At 55.2% G+C, this 19,765-nt stretch overlaps 1 protein-coding gene across 1 annotated transcript in view; it reads right to left on the reverse strand.

Moving 5' to 3' along the window:
• GRK4 (G protein-coupled receptor kinase 4) overlaps positions 1 to 19,765 on the reverse strand; it is a gene marked incomplete at its 5' end in the record, with an annotated part of 47,021 nt that overhangs the window by 7,248 nt on the left and 20,008 nt on the right. Inside the window, 10 exons of the mRNA XM_053923491.2 lie at positions 524 to 732; positions 1,745 to 1,834; positions 1,964 to 2,198; positions 2,872 to 3,083; positions 3,161 to 3,220; positions 5,730 to 5,767; positions 13,411 to 13,601; positions 15,254 to 15,394; positions 18,318 to 18,381; positions 19,292 to 19,384. Of these exons, the coding sequence (XP_053779466.2) occupies positions 524 to 732; positions 1,745 to 1,834; positions 1,964 to 2,198; positions 2,872 to 3,083; positions 3,161 to 3,220; positions 5,730 to 5,767; positions 13,411 to 13,601; positions 15,254 to 15,394; positions 18,318 to 18,381; positions 19,292 to 19,384 (1,333 nt within the window). The remainder of the gene's footprint in view (positions 1 to 523; positions 733 to 1,744; positions 1,835 to 1,963; positions 2,199 to 2,871; positions 3,084 to 3,160; positions 3,221 to 5,729; positions 5,768 to 13,410; positions 13,602 to 15,253; positions 15,395 to 18,317; positions 18,382 to 19,291; positions 19,385 to 19,765) is intronic.

A 19,765-nucleotide genomic window follows, 5' to 3' on the forward strand; every position in this document is an offset into this window, starting at 1 on the left:
GCCTCAGGGGGCTCGTCTCCCCGCCTCGACACATGGCCTTGCCGGGCCCCTGACCCATGGAACACAGGCAGGCACACGGCAGGCCGGGTCAGGGCGACGATAGGACAGTCCCTGGCAGTCAGCTAACAGGAAAAGAAACAAGGGCGAGAGCAAAACCTCGCTGCTCCAAAGCCCGCTGAAGATTCCGCGTTACATCCAGTTTCATGGGAAACTGGTCAGTGGCACCAGGCCCAGCTGCGCTCTGACGAGAGGGGTGCAGCCTTGGTGCTGCTCCCCCCACCCCACCCCCCGCAGCCTCTCGAGAAGGCAGACAAACCACGGACTCCACTCCGCTTTGCTCTGCCTCATCAGAAACCCAATTACTTCCTTCTCCTGGATGACGTCCGGACCCGCCCCTATGGCCCTGTCTGCCTTGAGAGGGAGCCCCAGCGGCGTGGAGTCCGGACGCACAGGCAGGGCTGCTGGTGGCCTGTCCCGAGCCCCTGAGAAGCTCAACTCCCCACCCGCCCGGAGCCTGACCCACCATGCTGCAGATGGACTTGGCGTGCTCCGAAAACTTCTCAGAATACTCCTCGGTGTCCTTCTTCACACGCCGCTCCACCTCCTCCCGCTGGACTTTCTCTTTGAATTTTCTGAATGGAGAATGTCCCTGAATCATTTCATATATCAGACAGCCAAGTCCCCACCAGTCAGGACTAAATGTATAGTGTTCATTATCGATAACTTCAGGAGCTACATAACAAATACAGGAAATTTAAGTTAAATTTTAGTTTTCAGTTTTCTTGTAATCAATTCCAAACAACACGCTATGGTTTTACTGTTTGCTGTAGCGTGGACGAGCCCAGAAACAATGCTCAGCGGAAGAGCCAGACACAAAGGCTGAGCACTGTGCAGCTGCGTTTCTGTGGAACAGGCCGCTTGCCGAGTGTTCAGGGACAGGAAGCAGATTAGTGGCTGCAGGGCTGGGGGTGGGAGGTGACGAACAGGGAGCGACTGCTGACGGGCACGGCGGTTCTCTCATTTAAGATGACAAAAATGTCCTGGAATGGGGTGGCGGTGGTGGTGGCATACTGCCATGAATATTCTGGAATCCACGGGACGGCGCACTTCCGACTGCTGGCTTCGCGGGGTGTGAGTTAGGTGTCACGACAGCCGGCACCAGGAACTCTGCCGTTCCTGAACATGCACCGAAACCCCTCAGAGCATCGACTTGGGAAGGGAGCTCCCTCCAGGCACACAGACCCGCAGCCCCAGGCGCCGGGGCAATGGCCTCCATCCCCAGCATAGGCAAGCCCCCAGCGGCAGATGACAGCAGAAACAGAGGGTTATGTGGACGGCTGTGGGAGGCCACCCTGGAGTCAGGCTGGCTTCCCAGCCAGATCTGTGAGGTCACTCCGCCGGAGCTGACCCGAGGCTTTGGAATAAGCGGGGAACACAAGTTCATGAGGGGTCTGCGAGGTCGGCGTGCACGGGGGTGGCAGCGGCAGAGTGAGGAGGCTCGCCCAGTCCCAACCCTGCCTTCACAGAGCCGAGAGACGTCCACAGGCCTCAGGCCCACCTAGGAGGGGAGCAGATGGGAGGACCTTGCCGCACTCCCATGTGGCCAGGCAGGACTTCAAATGCCACACCTGTGCCTCAGGTAGGAGTGACTCCAGGTGCGTTTGCATTTGAATTTCTCTGGGTTCTGAGGACCCGGGCACCTAGACAGAAAGCGGAAGGGCCGCTGAAGGGGTCTTCTACGTACCCATGTAGCCGACCGTGCCAACTCTTCCGCGAACCGTCTCCCCTTCCGGGACCTCCAATGCTAACCCAAGATCAGAAATCCGGATGTGTCCTGCGAGTGTGCAAACACATTACACAACACAAGATGGGGAGGAACATCTACAAACTGGGACGGAAATGACAGCAGTCCCCACGCTGACATACTGAAACCCAAAATCACATGCACCGTTCCCGCACTTACTGAAACACCACCCAGTGCATTCAGTTCCACTCACGGCAGGAAAGTGGCCTGATGCCTGGTCATTGGTGCAGAAGCCCCTCCACCACAGACCACCAGCCGACTGCCCTCCAAGGCACTGAAATAGTTCTTGGTCTCCATTATGCTCGAGACAGGAAAATGGACCTTGGACTCGGGCTGCGCGGCACCGCAAACCCATCACGCCCTGAGCACATGCCCGTCGCTGGAGGCCGGAGAGCTGAAGGGTTAGAGCAGACTCTGGGGCCACACGGCCTGGGGTTGAGTCCCAGCCCTGCCACTTGCTAGCGCATCTCGGCTTCCTCCTTTCACACAGGGTTCCCTGGACAACGCAGTTTTATGTACTTCATCTTTAAGCAGAGCACACACACGTTGTGAAATTTTAAGTTCCTTTGTCTCATTTTCCTTTTAAAAAGTGATTTTGAAACTGAGAAGTGAATGGTAAACCTACTGACAAACTGACAGAAACTCCAAATTTGAGAACAGGGCCTGTGGGTAGGACGCGTGGAAGCAGGCCAACCCGTCCCTGCTGGAGGGTGCGAACCCGCACAGCGCCCTCGGGAGGAGTTTGGTGGGACTGCGTGTGGATCTGTCCTTCCACCTAGCACCCCGCTTCTGTGACTCCATGCCAGGCAGCCGGGCCGGGGACCCGGGGGGTCTCCGCTCAGTGTGGGAGAGTGACCTCTGTCACATATTTTAAAAGCAAAGTATCATTAATGTATGCCAATGCCAATATTTTCATTAGCGTTAGGAGAAAAATGCGAAAGTGAAATGAAGACGTTAAATAAAAACTGGGAATGTCGATATGAACCCACGATGTATATTCTCTTACAAAAGAAAAGATAAAACACGTCTTCTCTGTCCACGGCAAAGGCCTAGGAACATCGACTCACAGCAGCGGCAGGCACCTCGGCGGCCAGACTGCGCTCACAACGCCGCTTCCCACCCGAAAGGCCGGCGCCTCTGGAGGAACGGTCGGCTCCAGGCCTCGGCACACACGCAAGGGGGCCCTGCACATCACCGTAGCAGCAAGCACAGAAGGTCTCAAAGTCTACTGGACACCCACGGGCCAAAGGGGGGACGATCTGAACACCAGAAAGAACGACTTCAACGGACTGAAACAGGTCAGCGCTATGACCCACCCAATCGCAGCGAGACCTTCGAGAATGATAGAGAACCAACCCTGTACGCTGAGAAGTGAGGATAAAGGGAAGTCATATTCAAGTACTTCACCGGGTTTTCCTGAAAAACAAGTGAACAAGTGCTGATGAGGCAAAGTTCTTTTCTATGGATGAATCCCAACAAGTAAGCGCCAAAGGAAGGAGGGAAGTAGCACGTCATCACACGCCCCAGTGGGGTGAGGGCCCCCCACACTGACCGACCCTCAGGCCATTAACCTGAACGGCTGGCGGGGACTGTATGGCGGACAGATTGGCTGACCACACTACCAGGCAGCCTGAGCACCACGAGAGAGACACCCTGCCCTGGCCGGGCGGCTCAGTGGGTTGGAGCGTTGTCCCCAGACACCAGAAGGTGTTTGGGCACCTCTCCGGTCGGGGCGCATGTGAGAGGCAACCAATCGATACTTCTCCCCCACAGTGGTGTTTCTCTCTTTTTCTCCCTCTCTCTCTCTCTCTCAACTCAATAAACGTATCCTTTGGTGAGGATTAAAAATTTTCTTTTTGCCCTGGCTGGTGTGGCTCAGTGGATTGAGCACCGGCCTGCGAACCGAAGGGTCACAGGTTTGATTCCCAGTCAGGACACATGCCTGGGTTCTGGGGCAGGTCCCCTGTAGGGGGCGCGTGAGAAGCAACCAATCAATGCTTCTCTCGCATATTGCAGTTTCTCTCCCTCTTATTCTCCCTCCTTTCTCCTCTCTCTAAAAGTAAATAAAATCTTTTTTAAAAATGCTAATGGTTTTTATAAGAACTATTTATCCCACTTTTTAGGAATATCTCTATTTCATAAAACGGAGGCCTCTGCTATAGAAAATATAAGCAGGAGAGTTTTCTTTGTTATCAATACCACCAGATGAATCGCACAAGCCAAGGCTTCCTTAGTTTGTATGTTTGCAGAAGAGCACCGAGACGTTCAGGAGGGCCACGGGGCGGACGTGCCTCGCGACGCAGAGCAAACAGCCGGCTTTCCTCACCGAGGGCCACCACAAAGTTCAGTTCCGCCTCACGGACAAAACACAGGATAACAAGGTGTCCAGAAGGAAAACGGAGACGCATTTGCAGAGAATCATGTCACTCTGTCTCCCATGGCTTCTTGGGGGAAAGTGCTTCTTAGGAATCTTCATTGCTTGATAGTAAAAATCCCAAAATCAACTGCATTTTTTTAAGTCATAGAAACTGAAGGAAATTTTTTAAATTAAAATAGTAGGAAAAGAGGAATAAAAGATTAAAAGTCTCCTTAAGTCAAGAAAAGCAAACGAGGCTTTGTCCTCCTTTTCTCTCATTTCTGGTCGGTGAGCAGTGTGTGAAGGGCAGTAACAGCAGCAGCGGTACCCAGGAACGCCGCTTCCTGTGAGTCTGCTTGCAGAGTGAATTAGGTACAGACCTGCCCCAGCACGGATGCGATCAGCGGGGAGCGCTCCCTTGTGCTGCTCTCTCCCTCACGGGTCTCCGGGTCTCCGGGTCTCGGGGTCTCCGTGGCCCCCCTCCTTACGTGCAGACCAGCCGTGCAGATGTACAGCGCTGTCTCCCCTTCTTCCCAAAAGAGGCAGCGTCCTGCGCCTGCTCAGCACCTTACTGTTTTCCAATTCACAACGTGCCGCTGTCAGCGATCGCTCCCCTCTCTCTGCACACAGCAGACATCCCCCTTTTCCAAAGCCGTTCTCCCCGTGCTGGCCAGCAGCACAGCACAAAGAGTGAGCTCAGGGGTTGGGGTCAGGACTGGGGTTGGGTTGGGGTTGGAAGAAGAAAAAGAGGACAGAAAGGAGTGAACCACGGGCTAGGAGCCAGAAGCTGTGGGCACAACCTGGCAAGATACAGTCACACTTGGTGCCCGTCAGCTTCAGAGTCCGTCAAGCCCTGCACTCATCTCACTTTGACCAGAAAAAAATGTCTCAGCGCTCAGTGCTTCCTCGGGACTGGTCGCCCCTGCCAGAACACGTGTGGGTCCGACACCGCCCCACCAGAGAAAACGCTTCGTCGTACAGTACTCGTGGGTTTCGGCACTCGTCACAAGTTCCGGAACAAATTAACAGCGAGGACCAAGGCACCACTGTGCTTCTGGACTCTGGCCTCCATCACCTCCCATACACAAGGCTTCTTTCCACTCCTCACGGGGCTGCTTCACACCTAAACGGGCACCAGAGCACTCAGCAGGCACACGGGGGTGCCTGGGCACTGACCAAGCCCCATGTGCGCCTTCAGGGTTCTGGTGTCAGCCCTGCCCTCTCCTGTCGGAGTCCTGTAGGCCTTGCCTCGTGCTCTCTACTAGGTGGCCACACTTCTCACAGCCAAAACATCCCCTCCGAAAACTCCCCTGCCGCGAGGGCGTATGCGGCCATTTGTGCACACCCAGCAGCGCCCCGACTGGCGCGGCTCCTCTAAACCCCAGCACTGAGGGCTGCGTGTTTGGCGCGGGCAGAGACCGTGCCCCCAGCTTCTGTGTTCAGAAGGCCGTGCGCCCATTTGTCTCTGCTGTCGCCTCTGACCGCACTGACCGCTGGGTCCGCATTCACTTTCTGTGCCCGAGTCCCTCGCAACGGAGTCCGTGCGTCGGGCCAGGCAGGCGCACTCACCACGATCATCGAGCAGGACGTTCTCAGGCTTTAAGTCTCTGCAAAGGGAAAAGTGACAGCAGAGCTCAGTTACTTAGAAGTCAACACCATGAGCCCTGGCTGGTGCGGCTCAGTGGACTGAGCGCCGGCCTGCAAACCAAAGGGTCGCTGGTTTGATTCCCAGTCAGGGCACGTGCCTGGGTTGTGGGCCAGGTCCCCAGTGGGGGCGTGTGAGAGGCAACCACACACTGATGTTTCCCTCTGTCTTTTTCTCCTTCCTTTTCTCCTTCCTTTGCCCTCTCTAAAAAATAAATTAATTAAATATTTTTAAAAAACAAAAAGGAAGTCAATACCACAATCCATTAGCAGCCCATGGAAATGACCGGAAGTCTCTGCACTTTGAGCCACGGCAACGGCAGATAACACAACCACACTTTGTGGATCAAGCGAGGAGCCCTTCGTGCTGTCCCCAGTCCCCAGTCGTCACACGGAAGGACAAGGAGCCCACAGACAATGTTCACCTGACCACAGCGTAAGAGGGACCTCTCTGCACAGACGCAGAGCTCACTGAAGACGTTCAGTGCTGAGTGGGCGCCCAGGGGTCGGACATGAGTCTGTTTATCTGGCCGTAATCTCCCTCTCTGAAGCACCAAGAGAAGTAGTGGGGTTCCGGGGGGTGGGGGGGGGAGAAAAACAGACGTGAGCCTGTTGTCTTCACACCCATGGCCCGCGTTTGTGAGTGCAGAAACCCCAGGGAGTTCACACCCGGACTTCTAAAGCCAAGGGCCGAGTTCCGAGAGGACACGGGCCACTCTGCTGGAGCAGATTGCACCTCTGCAGACTCGGAGTAAACAGTCCAAAACTGAAATTAGGGAAATAACTGCATTGGAAGTAGAATAAAACATGGAAGAATAAACGTAACAAAAAAGCACAAGACTTACACATTGAAAACTACAAAACATTGCTGAAAGAAGTTAAAGAACATCTAAATAAGTGGAAAGATATCAGTATTCATAGATCAGAAGATTCGGTATGGCTAAGACGTCCATTATTCCCAAATCGATCTATAGATTCATTGCAAACCTTCACAGGCAAAAAATTTTTGTTTCAAAAACTGACAAGCTGATCTTCACGCTTACAAGGAAATGCTAAGCAAGGACCCAGAATAGCCAAAATCACCTTCAAAATGACCAAAGTTAGAGGCTTCGCACTTTCCGATTTCAAAACTTACTACAGAGCTACAGCAATCAAGACAGTGTGTTATTGGCAGGAGGGCAGACAGACGAACGGAACAGAACAGAGTTCATGACCAAGCCCCCCATGTGTAGCCAGGTGGTTTCTCACAGGGGTGCCAAGGCAGGTCAGGGAGGAACCGCAAGTGTTTTCAGCAAAGGGGGCTGTGACACAGACTCTTAACCCACCCACACTACACTAAAAATTTACTCAACATACACTTTATTTTTTAAAGACTTTATTTATTTTTAGAGAGAGAAGGGACGGAGAAGGAGAGGGAGAGAAACATCAGTTGCCTCTCGTGCGCCCCCTGTGGGGACCTGGCCCGCAACCCAGGCATGCGCCCTGGTCAGGAATCCAACCAGCGACCCTTTTGGTTCTCAGGCCAGACCTCAATCCACTGAGCTGCTCCAGCCAGGGCAGAAGATGGATTTTAACCTAAAAGTAAAACTATGAGACTCTTAGAAGAAAACATTGGACAAAACCTTCATGCTGTTGGGTGGGACATAGATTTCTTAGCCATGCCACCAAAATGTGATTGATAAGAGAAAACTTATAAATTGGACTTCATTAGAGTGAAAAGCTTTTGTACATTCTAAAGAGACTATTCAGAAAATAAAAAGACAAGCCACGGACTGTGAGAAAATACATGCAAATTTTATATCTGGTTAAGGACTTGTAGCCAGAATACATGAAGAATTCTTTCAACTGAAGAAGGCAAATGGCCCAAATTTAAAATGAGCGAAGTATTTGAATAGACACTTTACCACAGAACGTACAAGAATGGTCAGGAAACACACAAAAAAGCGCTTGATACCATCAGTCGCGGGGAGATGCCGACCAAAGCCACTCTGCGGTGTCACTGTGCCCCAGTGGAGGGCTAGTCAAAAAGTCAGGTGGCAAGTGGAGGAGGAGGAGGAGGGCGAACCCTAGAGGAAATGTCAAATGCAGCCACTGTGGAAGGCAGTCTGGAATTTTCTTGAAAAGATAAGATAAATGTCCCCTATGACCCAAAACTGCATCTTACGGGCGTCTCCCCGAGAGCCCTGCAGACGTGCGCCGACAAGAACTCACACACAAGCGTGCGAGTAGCACTGACGTGACAGCCCCACGGCGGAGAGAACCCCGGGCCTGTCCCCTGGCAAGCAGACGCACACGGCGTGCTCCGAGCCGACGCTGGGCTGCCACTCCGCCGTGAAAAGGAGCGAGGCGCCGATAAAGCTAGGGCAGGAACGAACCTCACAGCACTACGCTAGTGAGCGGAGGCCAGACCCCGGAGACCACACCCTGCATGGTCCCCGCCACACGCGCAGAGAGACAGAAACACGGCAGACTTCCCATCCGCCCAGCGTGAGCTCCCCTGTGAAGGTGACTGACTCACCCGCGTGGGCGCTGAGCTAGTGTGGAAGGTGACCATTCCCGCACGCGATGGACAGCGTTGCTGGCGAAAAGCCAGCATGGGCTTCTCCAGCCCCTCACCCGCGTGTTAGCTGTCGTGCATTTTTCTATTGTTTCCTTAACTGCTAGAAAATACAATGAAATTGAAAACTTTTTTCCTTAAAACGGTGAAAAGATTCTCTGCATGTGCTTAATGAACACACCCATCAGCTAGTTTTCTCGTTTCTTTGTTTGTTTTTGGTGAAGACACGAAAGCTCTCCTCACTGAGCAAACCTCCATCACACAGCGTGGGCCACCGTCCCCATGTCTGTCCTCATCGTGCTCACCGTAGGGGGGGGGCTGTGCCCTTCCCCGGCCTCCCCCCTGCCCCCCCCGCCCCCCCCAGCAACTCTGCTTCTACATGGTTGCTAGTTTGATTGTTTTCATTTTTAGTTTTTAAAAATGTTTTATTTATTTTTAGGGACAGGGGAAGGGAAGGAGAAAGAGAGGGAGAAACATCAATGTGTGGTTGCCTCTCACGCGCCCCCTACTGGGGACCTGGCCTGCAACCCAGGCATGTGCCCTGACTGGGAATCTGATTTTTTTTTGAGATTCCACAGACAAGTGATGCCATGCAGTCTTTGTCTTTCTGCCTGTGACTTATTTCACTCAACATGACGCTCTCTGTGTCCACCCACATGGTTGCAATCGGCAGGACGCCCTTTGTTCTCAAGGCTGCGCCACATTCCGCTGCACGCACACACCACGCCGTCTCGGCCCATTCACCCAAGCTGGCGGACGCTGAGGCTGTCCCACGGCGCAGCTATTGTGCACAATGCTGCCCTGCACGTGGGAGTGCGGATAGCCCTTCCAGAGCCTGGGACGTACCCTTCAGATGAAGACCCAGAAGTGGAACTGCTGGGGCATGTGGTTGGTCTATTCTTAATTTTTTGAGGAAGTTCCGCGCTGTTTTCTACAGCAGAGAAACTGGAAACATTTTAGAGGCCAACTCCATAAGGTTTTCAGTCTTCCTTTTCCAGCGGCAGCCAGCAGGCAGCAAGGGCTGTGGTCTTCTCTCCACGCCACGGTCATCGAACTGAGGACGTTCTGAACTTCCTTTGCTGGTTAAAGGTAAAGCTGAAGGCCAAAACCAAGAGGGCTGTTTTGCTTCTTAAGAAACTTAAGGCCCAGAATGGCATCAAGAAGGTGCATGCCTCTCAGCGAATGAGAACTGGCAAAGGCACAATGAGAAACCGCCCTCACATCCAGCTAGAACGAGGCCAAAGTCATCATCGAGGCCTTCGCGGACAGCCCTGGAATCACCTGCCCCACGTAGCAAACCGAACAATGTGAAGCCTGTTCCTGGTGGGCACGCGCGCCACGTCCGCCCTATGCCCGGAAGGGTCAGACGGTCTGCGGGGTGCCGGCACAAAGCCACCTCCCCCGCAACAGTAACGACAGCCTCCCATTGCTCAGCGCAACCCCAAGCAGGACCTGGAAGAGCCCAGACGTCCACAGAGCCGTCCAGGGGCCACACAAGAAGATCCCTGAAGAAGAACCCACTGAAAACCCTGAGAGTCAGGTTGAAGCCAAACCACACACAAAGGCCATGCCCCGGAACTCCGTTCTCCGCCAGGCCTGAACCACGAGCTCCGGTGGGTAAAGTAGCAGCAGTGAGGAGCCAGAGCAGATGAGAGGAGGGACCCAGGCAGAAGCCTGGAGTGGGCAGGGAAAGGAAGGAGGCGTTGGCGTTGGCAGCAGAAGCAGCCCTAGGTGCGAAGAAGGCCGCAGCTACCAGGACACCCGCTGCGGAGAAAAGAAGCCTGTGAACTTAAATCGGACCATTCCGTAAAGGTCAAGTCACTCTGGACAGCTAACGTTGAATAAAACCCTGACCAAAGGTAGTGGGAAACATTAAAGAAAAAGATTTTCAGTCTTTTTGCCACATCCACCTGCAAACATATAGCACACTGTTATCAAAAATAATTCTGGTAATTTACAAAAAAGGACACTCTCAAGACAATAGGAACTAAAATGCACGGTTCTCCGAGAGGCCAAAGGATGCAGAAGAACACTGTGTCCCTGAGCTGCGGGTCGGGCTGCAGAAACTCCCACACGAAGCCCCGAGTGCTACTTAACAAAAACGGGTTAGTGTGCCGGCGGAGTGCATGCCCGGCCGGAAGAGAAGCTTTCAGTTCATCTGAAGACTGTGTTCCCAAGTTAATTTTTAAAAGACATTCAAAACCCCAGAGGCCACAGCTTCCTTTCAGACTTCTGCATACTGAGCAGGCAGTGGACGGGCCATGGAGGGGCTCAAGAGCAAGAGCCCTTGGCTGGACTCCAGAGGAGCGTGTGCACGCCTCCCATCACCGTGGTTTGGTGCGAGCTGGAAGGCTGGCTCCTTAGACAAAGAAATGGCTCTCCAGTGAAAAGCATGATACGCTTCTTCTCTCAGGGTTCTCTCTGCACACGGTCACTCTTTTTCACTCGCTCGCTTTTGGCATTGGCTGCTTCAGACACGGCGGTTACAGGGAGAGGCGCCCAGGGCGTGACAAACTCCTGCAACCCTACCGCCACCCGTCCTGCGGCAGTAACAGCGTGCCGCTCTGCTCTGGCAGTGGTTGTCTAGTGACCATCTCTGAACATAAGAAAGAGGACACAAAACCTCTCCTTTGAGGAACGCAAGCAGCAATTTAACGGGTCCTTCGATTCAAGGGCAGAGGGGATACACCATGAAAGGCTGAAAGCCATCAGTCACCCCTAAGAGGCACTGAGGGGCACCCCCTGGTGGCAGGTGTTGTAGACAGGGGGATGCAGGGGAGGGACTTGGTCCAGCCCCCGACCCCCCCACCCCCAGCGAGCTGGCCCACCTCCTGAGCCTGAGGGCCCGTGGGAGCTGGCTGCGGAAGGCTGAGGGAGACACACGTCCCGACACCCAGAGCGAGTGGGGCGTAACTAACCAGCTGTAATGTCCTCTGGAGGAAAATGCCTCGGGGCTCCCACAGGCTCGTCCCCCCTCTCCCTGCAGACCGGCGCCTCTGTCTCCAGAGGACCCCCAGGGCAGCAATCCCCTTCGCTCGAAGCAGGGCCCCACCAGCCACATGGCCACACGCGGTAGCTGGCCCTCAACAGACTTCTAATTTGGGCCCTTAAGGGATGGGGCCTCAGTGTGGCCAGCTTCCTCAGCTGGTGCCAGCGCGTGGGGCGGGAGCCACGTCCCAGGGAGGAGAGCTGATACTGCAAGGCTCCCTCTCGGGTAGCTGCGCGAACTGGGAGCGACAGGGGCAGAGGGAGCCCTTGTGATCCGGCAGAAGAGGCGCTGACTGGAGAGGAACTGGCTGCCACCCCAAGGCAGGTGCCCTGCACGCCCGCTGAGGACCTCCGAGAGTTCAAAGGCCAGGGTGGCTGGGAGATGACAAAAGGGAAGAGGACAGCCTGACAATCACAAATGTCCCCAAGCTCGAAGCTTTGTGTTGAGAGCTTCTACAGGACAGTGTTCTGCCGTCCCTGCACAGCTGTGCCAGAGAGTGCAAAACTGAGAGGACGTGCGCAGTAGCAGGGCCGGCTGCAGCACAGTCAGCGGCGGCGGCAGGCCTGGCGGGTCTGTCACCGCCAGGCGGCAACCAAGCCCCGCTGGTGGGACTGACTGGCCCAGCCACGCAGGCTTCCTGCTGCCTCAGGGAGCGTCCTGGGGAAGGAAGGGCCTCGCTCTCAACTGACAGTCATGGATGCTTGAGGAGGAGGAGCCTTTGGGTCTTTAGCTCTGCCCTTGTAGCTAATGACCAAAGGGAAGGGAGCGAAGGGGTGAGGCATAGGGTGAACTCTGCGGTTAGAGACTGGGAACAGCCGCCCTGGGAATCAGGGCTAACTGTCGCCAAGACCAATCCACTTTCTTTGTAGTTATTACCAAAAAATTAAGGAAAGACAAGAAAAAGAGAGAGACACAGATTTCTACCTTGTCTCTGGAATGTGGGAGACAAGAAAAAGCCGAAGTCCATCAGAGTAGGGACGGAAGTGAACAAAGCCTCTGGAAGGCTCCAGGCTGGCTCTGTCCGGCGTGGTGGCCCTGGTGGGGACAGTGCTCTGCAGGTGCAGGGGGGGAGTGCGCCCCCATGTGGTCAAAGGAGGACACGCTTGCGTGAGCAGGAGCCTGGGGCAGGCAGTGAAGAAAGGCCCCACACAGGAACCCAGGCATGGAGCGGGAAACAGTGTGAGGATGCGGAGTGGTTCTGGGAGCTGCCACTAGGTGCAAACTACGAGAGCAGAGGGAACCCTGGGGAGCAGCAGGGCTCGGGTCCCACGCGGGGCTGACCCAGCCACCACTGATCCCACCCCAGAACAGGCCTTGTGCTCCTGCTTGCTGGTGGAGCAGGGACTGGGCAAAGCTCCAGGAGGGGGGCCAGCTTAGGCCTGTGCTACAAACTGACCCACAGAGGGCAGGCCTGGCCAGTGACCATAGAAAACGAGGAGTGACCAGGGAATGATCCCGGAGCAGTTTGGTGGCCAACTGGGAGGGGATGATGGGACCGAGGGATACCCGGGCCCCTTGGGGTTTTAGGAAACAGGGAGAGGCCAGCAGGGCCCAGGAGGGGCCAGCGCAGGAGGTCGGCAGGTGAGCCGAGAGGTGTCGCCCACTCAGGGCGTGGTGCAGAACAGCCACAGCCCGGGGCTCGGGCACCTGCAGGACGGGCAGGGCAGCGTTCCCTCAAACCACACACGGCCCCCGCCAAACTAGTTCTAACCAGCAAGTCAATGGACTTCCCTTTATAAGTTCCAAGGTGTAAAGATATTAAAACAAATATAATTTTAGGACATTTCACTGTATGCTATTTCATTGGAAAAGAGTCTGCAGCCCTTAGCAGAACTGTCAACGTCTCAGAATCTCAAAAACAGGTTCTTCTGGTGCCCAGTAGCACTGCCCGAGTTTGATCAACTTACCAACTAAAAACTCCTCCCTAGAGATCGAGGGGGACGGAAAGGAAGACCAAGGCCCACTCTGACGGCTACAGTGTGCAGGGTGCGTGCTCCCCGCCCCTAGGAAGTGCTGCCAGGGCCCCCCACGCTGACCCCCGCCCGGGGCGGGGCGCGCACCTGTACACGATCCTCTGGCGCTGCAGGTCCCCCAGGCCGCAGCACAGCTCCGCCGCATAGAAAATGGCCCTGGGCTCGGCGAAGCCGGGGCTGCCCAGGTTGCAGATGTGGAACTTCAAGTCCCCTCCGTTCATGATGGTGAGCACCAGGCACAGGCAGTCCTTGGTTTGGTACGTGTAGCAGAGACTCACCTAGAGGCAGCAGCGTCGCAAAACAGACCACGGGGCCCTGCTCACTCTCTGGCGAGTCCCCCTGCAACGCCCGTGGGGGTCGTGACGAGGACACCCGGCACCCTGTGCTCCAGAACAGCACAGCTTCATCCGGGGCCCCAGGGATCCCACAGCAGTTCTGCTCCAAAGGGAGGGAACTTGCTACATCCAAGTGGGTAGGTGGCAAAACTTCCCAAAGACACGGGGGTCCTGACCCCAAAGCTGCGCTCCCGCCCAGAAGGCTAGCATTGCAAGCTTCCAGAACACCTGCAGCCAGCCTAAGCGCCCACCGCACCCCGCACCCCCGGCAGCAGCTCAATCAGGACGGGGGAGACGGGCCTCCTCCTGTTTACGTGCAGCGCACATGGAAACGAGGGCCCCTCTCGCGCTTTTCCACACACGCGCCACCCACTGGGGCCTCTTCTGCCTGCTCCAGGCTCCCACCTACTTCGCTACTGGCTCACGTGTGTGAGTTTTCTCACACACGCGTGCCCACACTCACACACCCCCCGCTAGGGCTGTGACTAGACTGCACTGGATTCATTTAACCACCCGCCAACTCGGGGGAGAACTGGCGTCTTCGCAGCACCAAGTCTCCTGGCCACAGACGGGGCGCCCCTCTGCGGGCTCAGGCTCCTGTGACTTCTTACGCCAGCGGTTCCTAGGTCCCAGTGGAGGAGTCTTGCACGTTTTCCCTGCCTGCCTGGGTTCTGGTGTTTCCTGACGCTATCATAAACGGTACCAGTTAAAACTTCCATTTTCTAATTGCTTGTGGCGAGTGTCACACTTAGTAACTGGACCCACTTCCAGTCAGTCACCTAGAAAGAAACCCGTGTGCTGTCTGCACACGCGTCACACTGCAGGCCAGGGCGGTGGTGGGGACAAGGAGCAGCAGCTGACCTGGGGCAGGTCAGGGCCCCTCATCAGCCGCACCCAGGGGACAACAGAATCAAGGATGAAGCGGCCAGTGTAGAAACCAAGACATTTCATTTAAAGAGACTAAACCGTAACTGCTCCCTCTGCCCCTACTTTTAAGCTAGGCTGTGGATCCCTATGTTTCCAGAGCCGTCACACAAATATGCTGAAGGCAACTCCAAGATGAGCCCAAAGGATTAAGTGTTTCCATGTGGCAACTGCCCGACTATCAGACACACACAGTCCTGCTGTCACAGGGAGATGATCTGTCCCCAGCACAAGGCAGCTGGCCTCAGCCCGAGAACTAGAGGACTGGGAGGAAGTGGCTCCAACACTACAAGCCACTTCCCAAATCACCTTTCTCTCTCTGCCTTCCGGCAGACCTTCTCACCGCAGCAGGCGCTCCGGGAAATGTGCGACTAGGTGAGGAGAAACCAGGTTGGAGCTGAGAGCGGCTCCACCGGGGAAAGGCCCTGACCTCACCGCAGCCCCCCCTCCTGTGCCGGCAGAAAGTGCAGCTTTGCACAACTGTGACGTGCCAACTGGGGGTCCATTCCAGGCGTCCAAAAGGGGACAGAGGGGGAAACAGACGGGGGCTCACAGGAGGAGACGCTAGAAAGTGCCCAGCAGCTCTCAGGGCTAGACGGGCGGGGGGCTGGGAGGGGGGTCGAGGAGCGAAGCCGCATCGACCCACAGCGAGGACGGGAGGGGAGACTCACGACAAAGGGGCTGTGCACTTTCTCTAGGATTCTCTTCTCATTCAGGGCCATGGCTTCACCTCTCCTCCTCTTTATTCTTTTTTTTTCTAGCTTTTTACAGGCATACATTTTCCCTGTAGCTCTCACTTGACAGGCACAGACCTAGTTTTAAAAAAAGAAAAGAAAAGGTTCACATATGTCTAGCGTTTCCTAGGTTACGGAGGGAATACAGTTGTCCAAGAGACCCCCGTAAAGGGCAGCAGCTGCGCTGGACAGGCCGGGACCAACGGCAGAGACACCTGGTCGCGGTGGGTGTCAGCCCCCTTCCTTGCCCTCCCCTCCGCTTCCTCCTCGGCAGAAGGGAGCGGAGACCGCCCAGGGAGCAGAACACTCCTTACAGCCCAACACGGGGCGACGGCGACCTGTTCACGCGTGACCAGCCGACTCTGATACACCTCCCCCTGTCTTCTTTCTTGCTCTTGCAAAAGTTTTAGAAACTAGAGTCTTGATTTTTTTTAATTCAAGAATATAAGAAAATACATTTCATAGAATTCATATACTTTCATACGCTTACTCTACTTAGTTTTAAAGTTGTGTTTATATATTACTTAACTTTATATTATGAACATTTTCAAACAAACTTTTCAAAAAAGTGGAGAGAGCAGTATAAAGCCCCTGGGGTCCCAGTCCCCAGGCTCCGGAGCATCATCGTACGGCGACCCCCACCCACGTCTCTCACACACACACACAACCCTCCAACATCCCTTCCACACCTATTGCACAACCATACACATGGGTTTCTTTAAAAGCAAATACGGAAATGATATAATTTTATCCATGAATAAAAAAACTGATGGTAGAACATAAAGTTAATTGTGAGAAATATTTAAAGTATTAATAAGGACAATGAGTGAAAAACTCCCCTGAAAACTCCAATCCGATGCTATCGTTAGTGTGCTGCCGGCCAGCTCTGGTGCCCTTCACGATGGAGTGTGCAAGACTGTGCCTGCGTCCCCGCCCCCTGGCTCCGAGGGGAGACTGGGCCTATGCTGTTGAAGAGACAGCATTTCACAGCCCCCCACCCGTGCAGTGTGCCCAGTGTCTCAGCCTGCGACGCCCTCCCAGGGCACAACATCCCAGAGCGTGTTCAGTCGCTCCCCTGCTGCAAGCCGCACGAAACCCGAGCACGCGGCCTTGCCGTGGACGCAGGCAAGCAGCCTGTGGAAGGGCGGGTGGGTGGGGCGGGAGGCGCTGGCCCGGCTTGCGCTGGCCCAGCCCCTGGGGCTACACAGGAGCAGAGGCCCCAGGCAGGAATGCGGCCTCAGGCCCGCCCAAGCCGCAGGGGTGCACTCGCCCTACACTGTGTTGCCTCTGAGCCCAGCAGGCAGGCGTGCCCCCAGGCCCCAGCTCCCCACTTGCCTCAGGACCCACAAGCCTCTGGGGAGGGCTTGGAGCACGCAAAAGCAACACTGTGGACAAGACCTGGGTCCTTTCACAGCTGCTGGGAGACGGGTCAGCATGTGGAGAAAGTAAGTGCCCCACGGCAGCGGTGCCCCGGCTTTGTGGCACCAGGGAGATTTCATGGAAGACAATTCTTCCGTGGACTGGGGTGGGGGATGGTTTCAGGATGATTCAGGCCCATTACATTCAAGCTCCTTTCCTGCTGTGCAGCCTGGTTCCTCACAGGACCAGCCAGTTACCGGTCTGAGGCCCGGACTGGGGGACCCCTGTCCTATGGGACCTGGGCCTGCAGGGCCCCGAGGCCGTGTGCAGGAGGGTCCAGGGCTCCTTCTAACAGGCACTCAGGACAGAAACGGACTGTCCACTTCCCTCTGGGCCTGGCACCAGGAGGGCACACCCAGGCTGCGTCAGTCAAAAACCACAGCATCCTCTCGGCCGTGTGTTTGGAAACACAAGTCAATGTGCTTTAAGAACAGAAATACACCGAGTCTCGCACAGCAGTTAACATCGCCGACACGTTCCTACTAAACCCACTCTTGAAACTTGTATGTGGCTATAACAAGACCTCCGTTCTTTTGAAATCACAGGACCACGTGTCTGAAACTTCTTTTCTTCTGTTCTTTGACGAAAATCTGAGCTTTGTACTTGGAGACCATGAAAGGGAGAATCCTGCGAGCTGAAGAGTGTGTGGCTTTGCCACCAGCCTGGGGGGCTGCTGCGAAGGGGGCGACAGAGGGGCTGGATTGTGCAGACTGGTCTAACCGGCTTCGAGGGCGTTACGGGGAGGGGGCGCTGCGGACTCAGAGTGAAGCTCCCTCCTGCAGGGTGCGACCTGCTGCGCCAGCTTCCCACATCACGCAGGGGACCCTGACGACCTTGGCGTTCACTGGGAATTTGGGAGCAGGGGTGGTTTCTACACCTGTGGGCAGCGTGACCTCTCGGACGGACACGCACTCTCCGCCGCCCTCCAGCTGTCCTGGCTCTGGGACTTCCAAACGCCTGCACCAAGGACGGTCCCTCCAGAGAAGCACGAGGCAGTGAAACAGGTCACCTCAAAAAAGGGCGTGGGAGGCTCTGTCCACCTGCCGAGCGCGGTGGCCTCTGCTGAGCACAGCCGTCACACTGGAACACCGCCTCGCAGGGGCTCCCCAGGTTACACATGTCCAGGCGCCTCGTCACGGAGCTGCGAGGTGCACGTGTGTGCAAGCAGCGCTGGGCTGAGTAGGCGCACTGAACGCGTGCTCCGCGCAGCACACACACTTCCGGGCGGGCCCCCAACTCTAGAAACAGAGCAACAGAACTTCCACTCCAGACACAGAACAAGCGTGCCGGTCAGGACAAACAGACCGAGTTGGAACCCTGAACGTGGGAAAGCACCTTCTTCATGAAGTGAAAGGTGAAAATAAAGATACCGATATTTTCTCCAGATTTCCTAACTTTTTAAAAGCTTGTAGCAAAGCACCTTTTGCTTAAAGCTTGATCTTAACGCTCACGCTTGGCTGGACTAACCCCCAGGCGCACAGTAAGGAGGTGTGTGCGCTGGTTAAGCTGAGGCGCCGCCTGAAGGCCGGCCTCTAGGCCCCTCGATGTCCAGTGCCACCCCCAATGGCCACGCACAACCTACCTCTCCAAACCCGCCTTTTCCTAGGACTCTGTACTGTCTAAACGTTTTCTTTGTCACTGGTTGCCTAAGGAATCAAAAAAAAAAAAAAAGTTTCAGGTCTCACATCACATTGTAACTTTAAAACAGAGAAGCCCGCCTACCCCTGTCCCAGGCTTATGTATGAGCCACACTGGCCAAGGGGCAGCCCCAGACAGGGATTCATCTGTGCTGGGGGCAGGGCTCCCCAGGGGGACAGCACCCCACTGCACCCAGCAAGGAGGCCCGCAGCACCGGAGGCCCTCTGAGCTGAAGGCGGATGCAGAGCGTCCGGGCTGTCTTCACTAACGGGGGCCGCCCACACTTATGCTTGTGCGTTCCCAGGTGCCTCCCCTGGGGCTTCCAGACCGGCTGCTGAGGGAAAGGACATGTCCACAGTGTGCGGTCCTTCGAAAAGGGAACCTCAAGGGAGACAACCGACATCTCAAAATCATGCATGAAATGGAACCGGGAAGGTGGCCCTTCAGTAATAATTGTCCTGATGATGACACCGGTGGCAGCTAGCGCCTTCTGGGCACTCGGCACACGAGGGAGAGGGATGCTGAGCATGTGGCACACATTTCTCGGTGACCCTGGCCATCCAGTAGTGGGGACCACGAGTGACTCCATTCACAGAACAAGGACCCAAAGCTCCTCTCGGCCGAGTCACCAGCCTGAGGCCGCACAGCTGGCAAGAGGCTAAGCAGAGCCTCCCGTGACCCCAGCCCGCATTCCATTTTCCGACTGCTCCCCCGCAGGGCTGGCTGCCGTTCAAAGCAGGCAGACCAGTGTCAACTGAACGAGAAACTGAATAATACATATCAGTGATTTCTGTACGGAAATGCCATCCACAACCCAAGGCTTCCAATAGTATTTTGATAGATGGAAAAATATACATCAATCAGGTACATTGGGAAAAGTCACTGCTTGTTTTCACTGAATCTTAAGTTAGAACATACCTTTCCAGCCATTTCCACTGTAAGAATCGAGAAAAATACGGGCTGTCTTGGTATTCTTCGAATGGTCTTCCACTTAGGTAGCTGTGGACAACTCTGGGAAAGGATCGTACGCAGTTATTCACCTCGGTTTCGTTGCAACACGAAAACCACTGTGCTCAGTGCGCCAGTGGGCCCCGCGTGCGGAAAGTCAGTCGTTGCACACCGGTCAGTACGCCGAGCTCCGCACGCACAGAATCTCACAGTGGTTCCTACCGCAACGGGTGAAATGTGAAGGCAAGATTCCGAAGAGATGAAATCAATTTACCCTCCCAAAGTCAGAGGTTCTTTTTATGTATATGGACATCAGAGAAATAACGACTTGATAAAAACAGTCTACCGCCCTGGCCGGTGTGGCTCAGTTGGTTGGAGCAGCATCCCATAAACTGAAAGGCTGCGGGTTTGATTCCCAGTCAGGACACGTGCCTGGGTTACAGG

This window comes from Desmodus rotundus, chromosome 4 (assembly GCF_022682495.2).
Source record: "Desmodus rotundus isolate HL8 chromosome 4, HLdesRot8A.1, whole genome shotgun sequence".
NCBI classification, from domain to species: domain Eukaryota; kingdom Metazoa; phylum Chordata; class Mammalia; order Chiroptera; family Phyllostomidae; genus Desmodus; species Desmodus rotundus.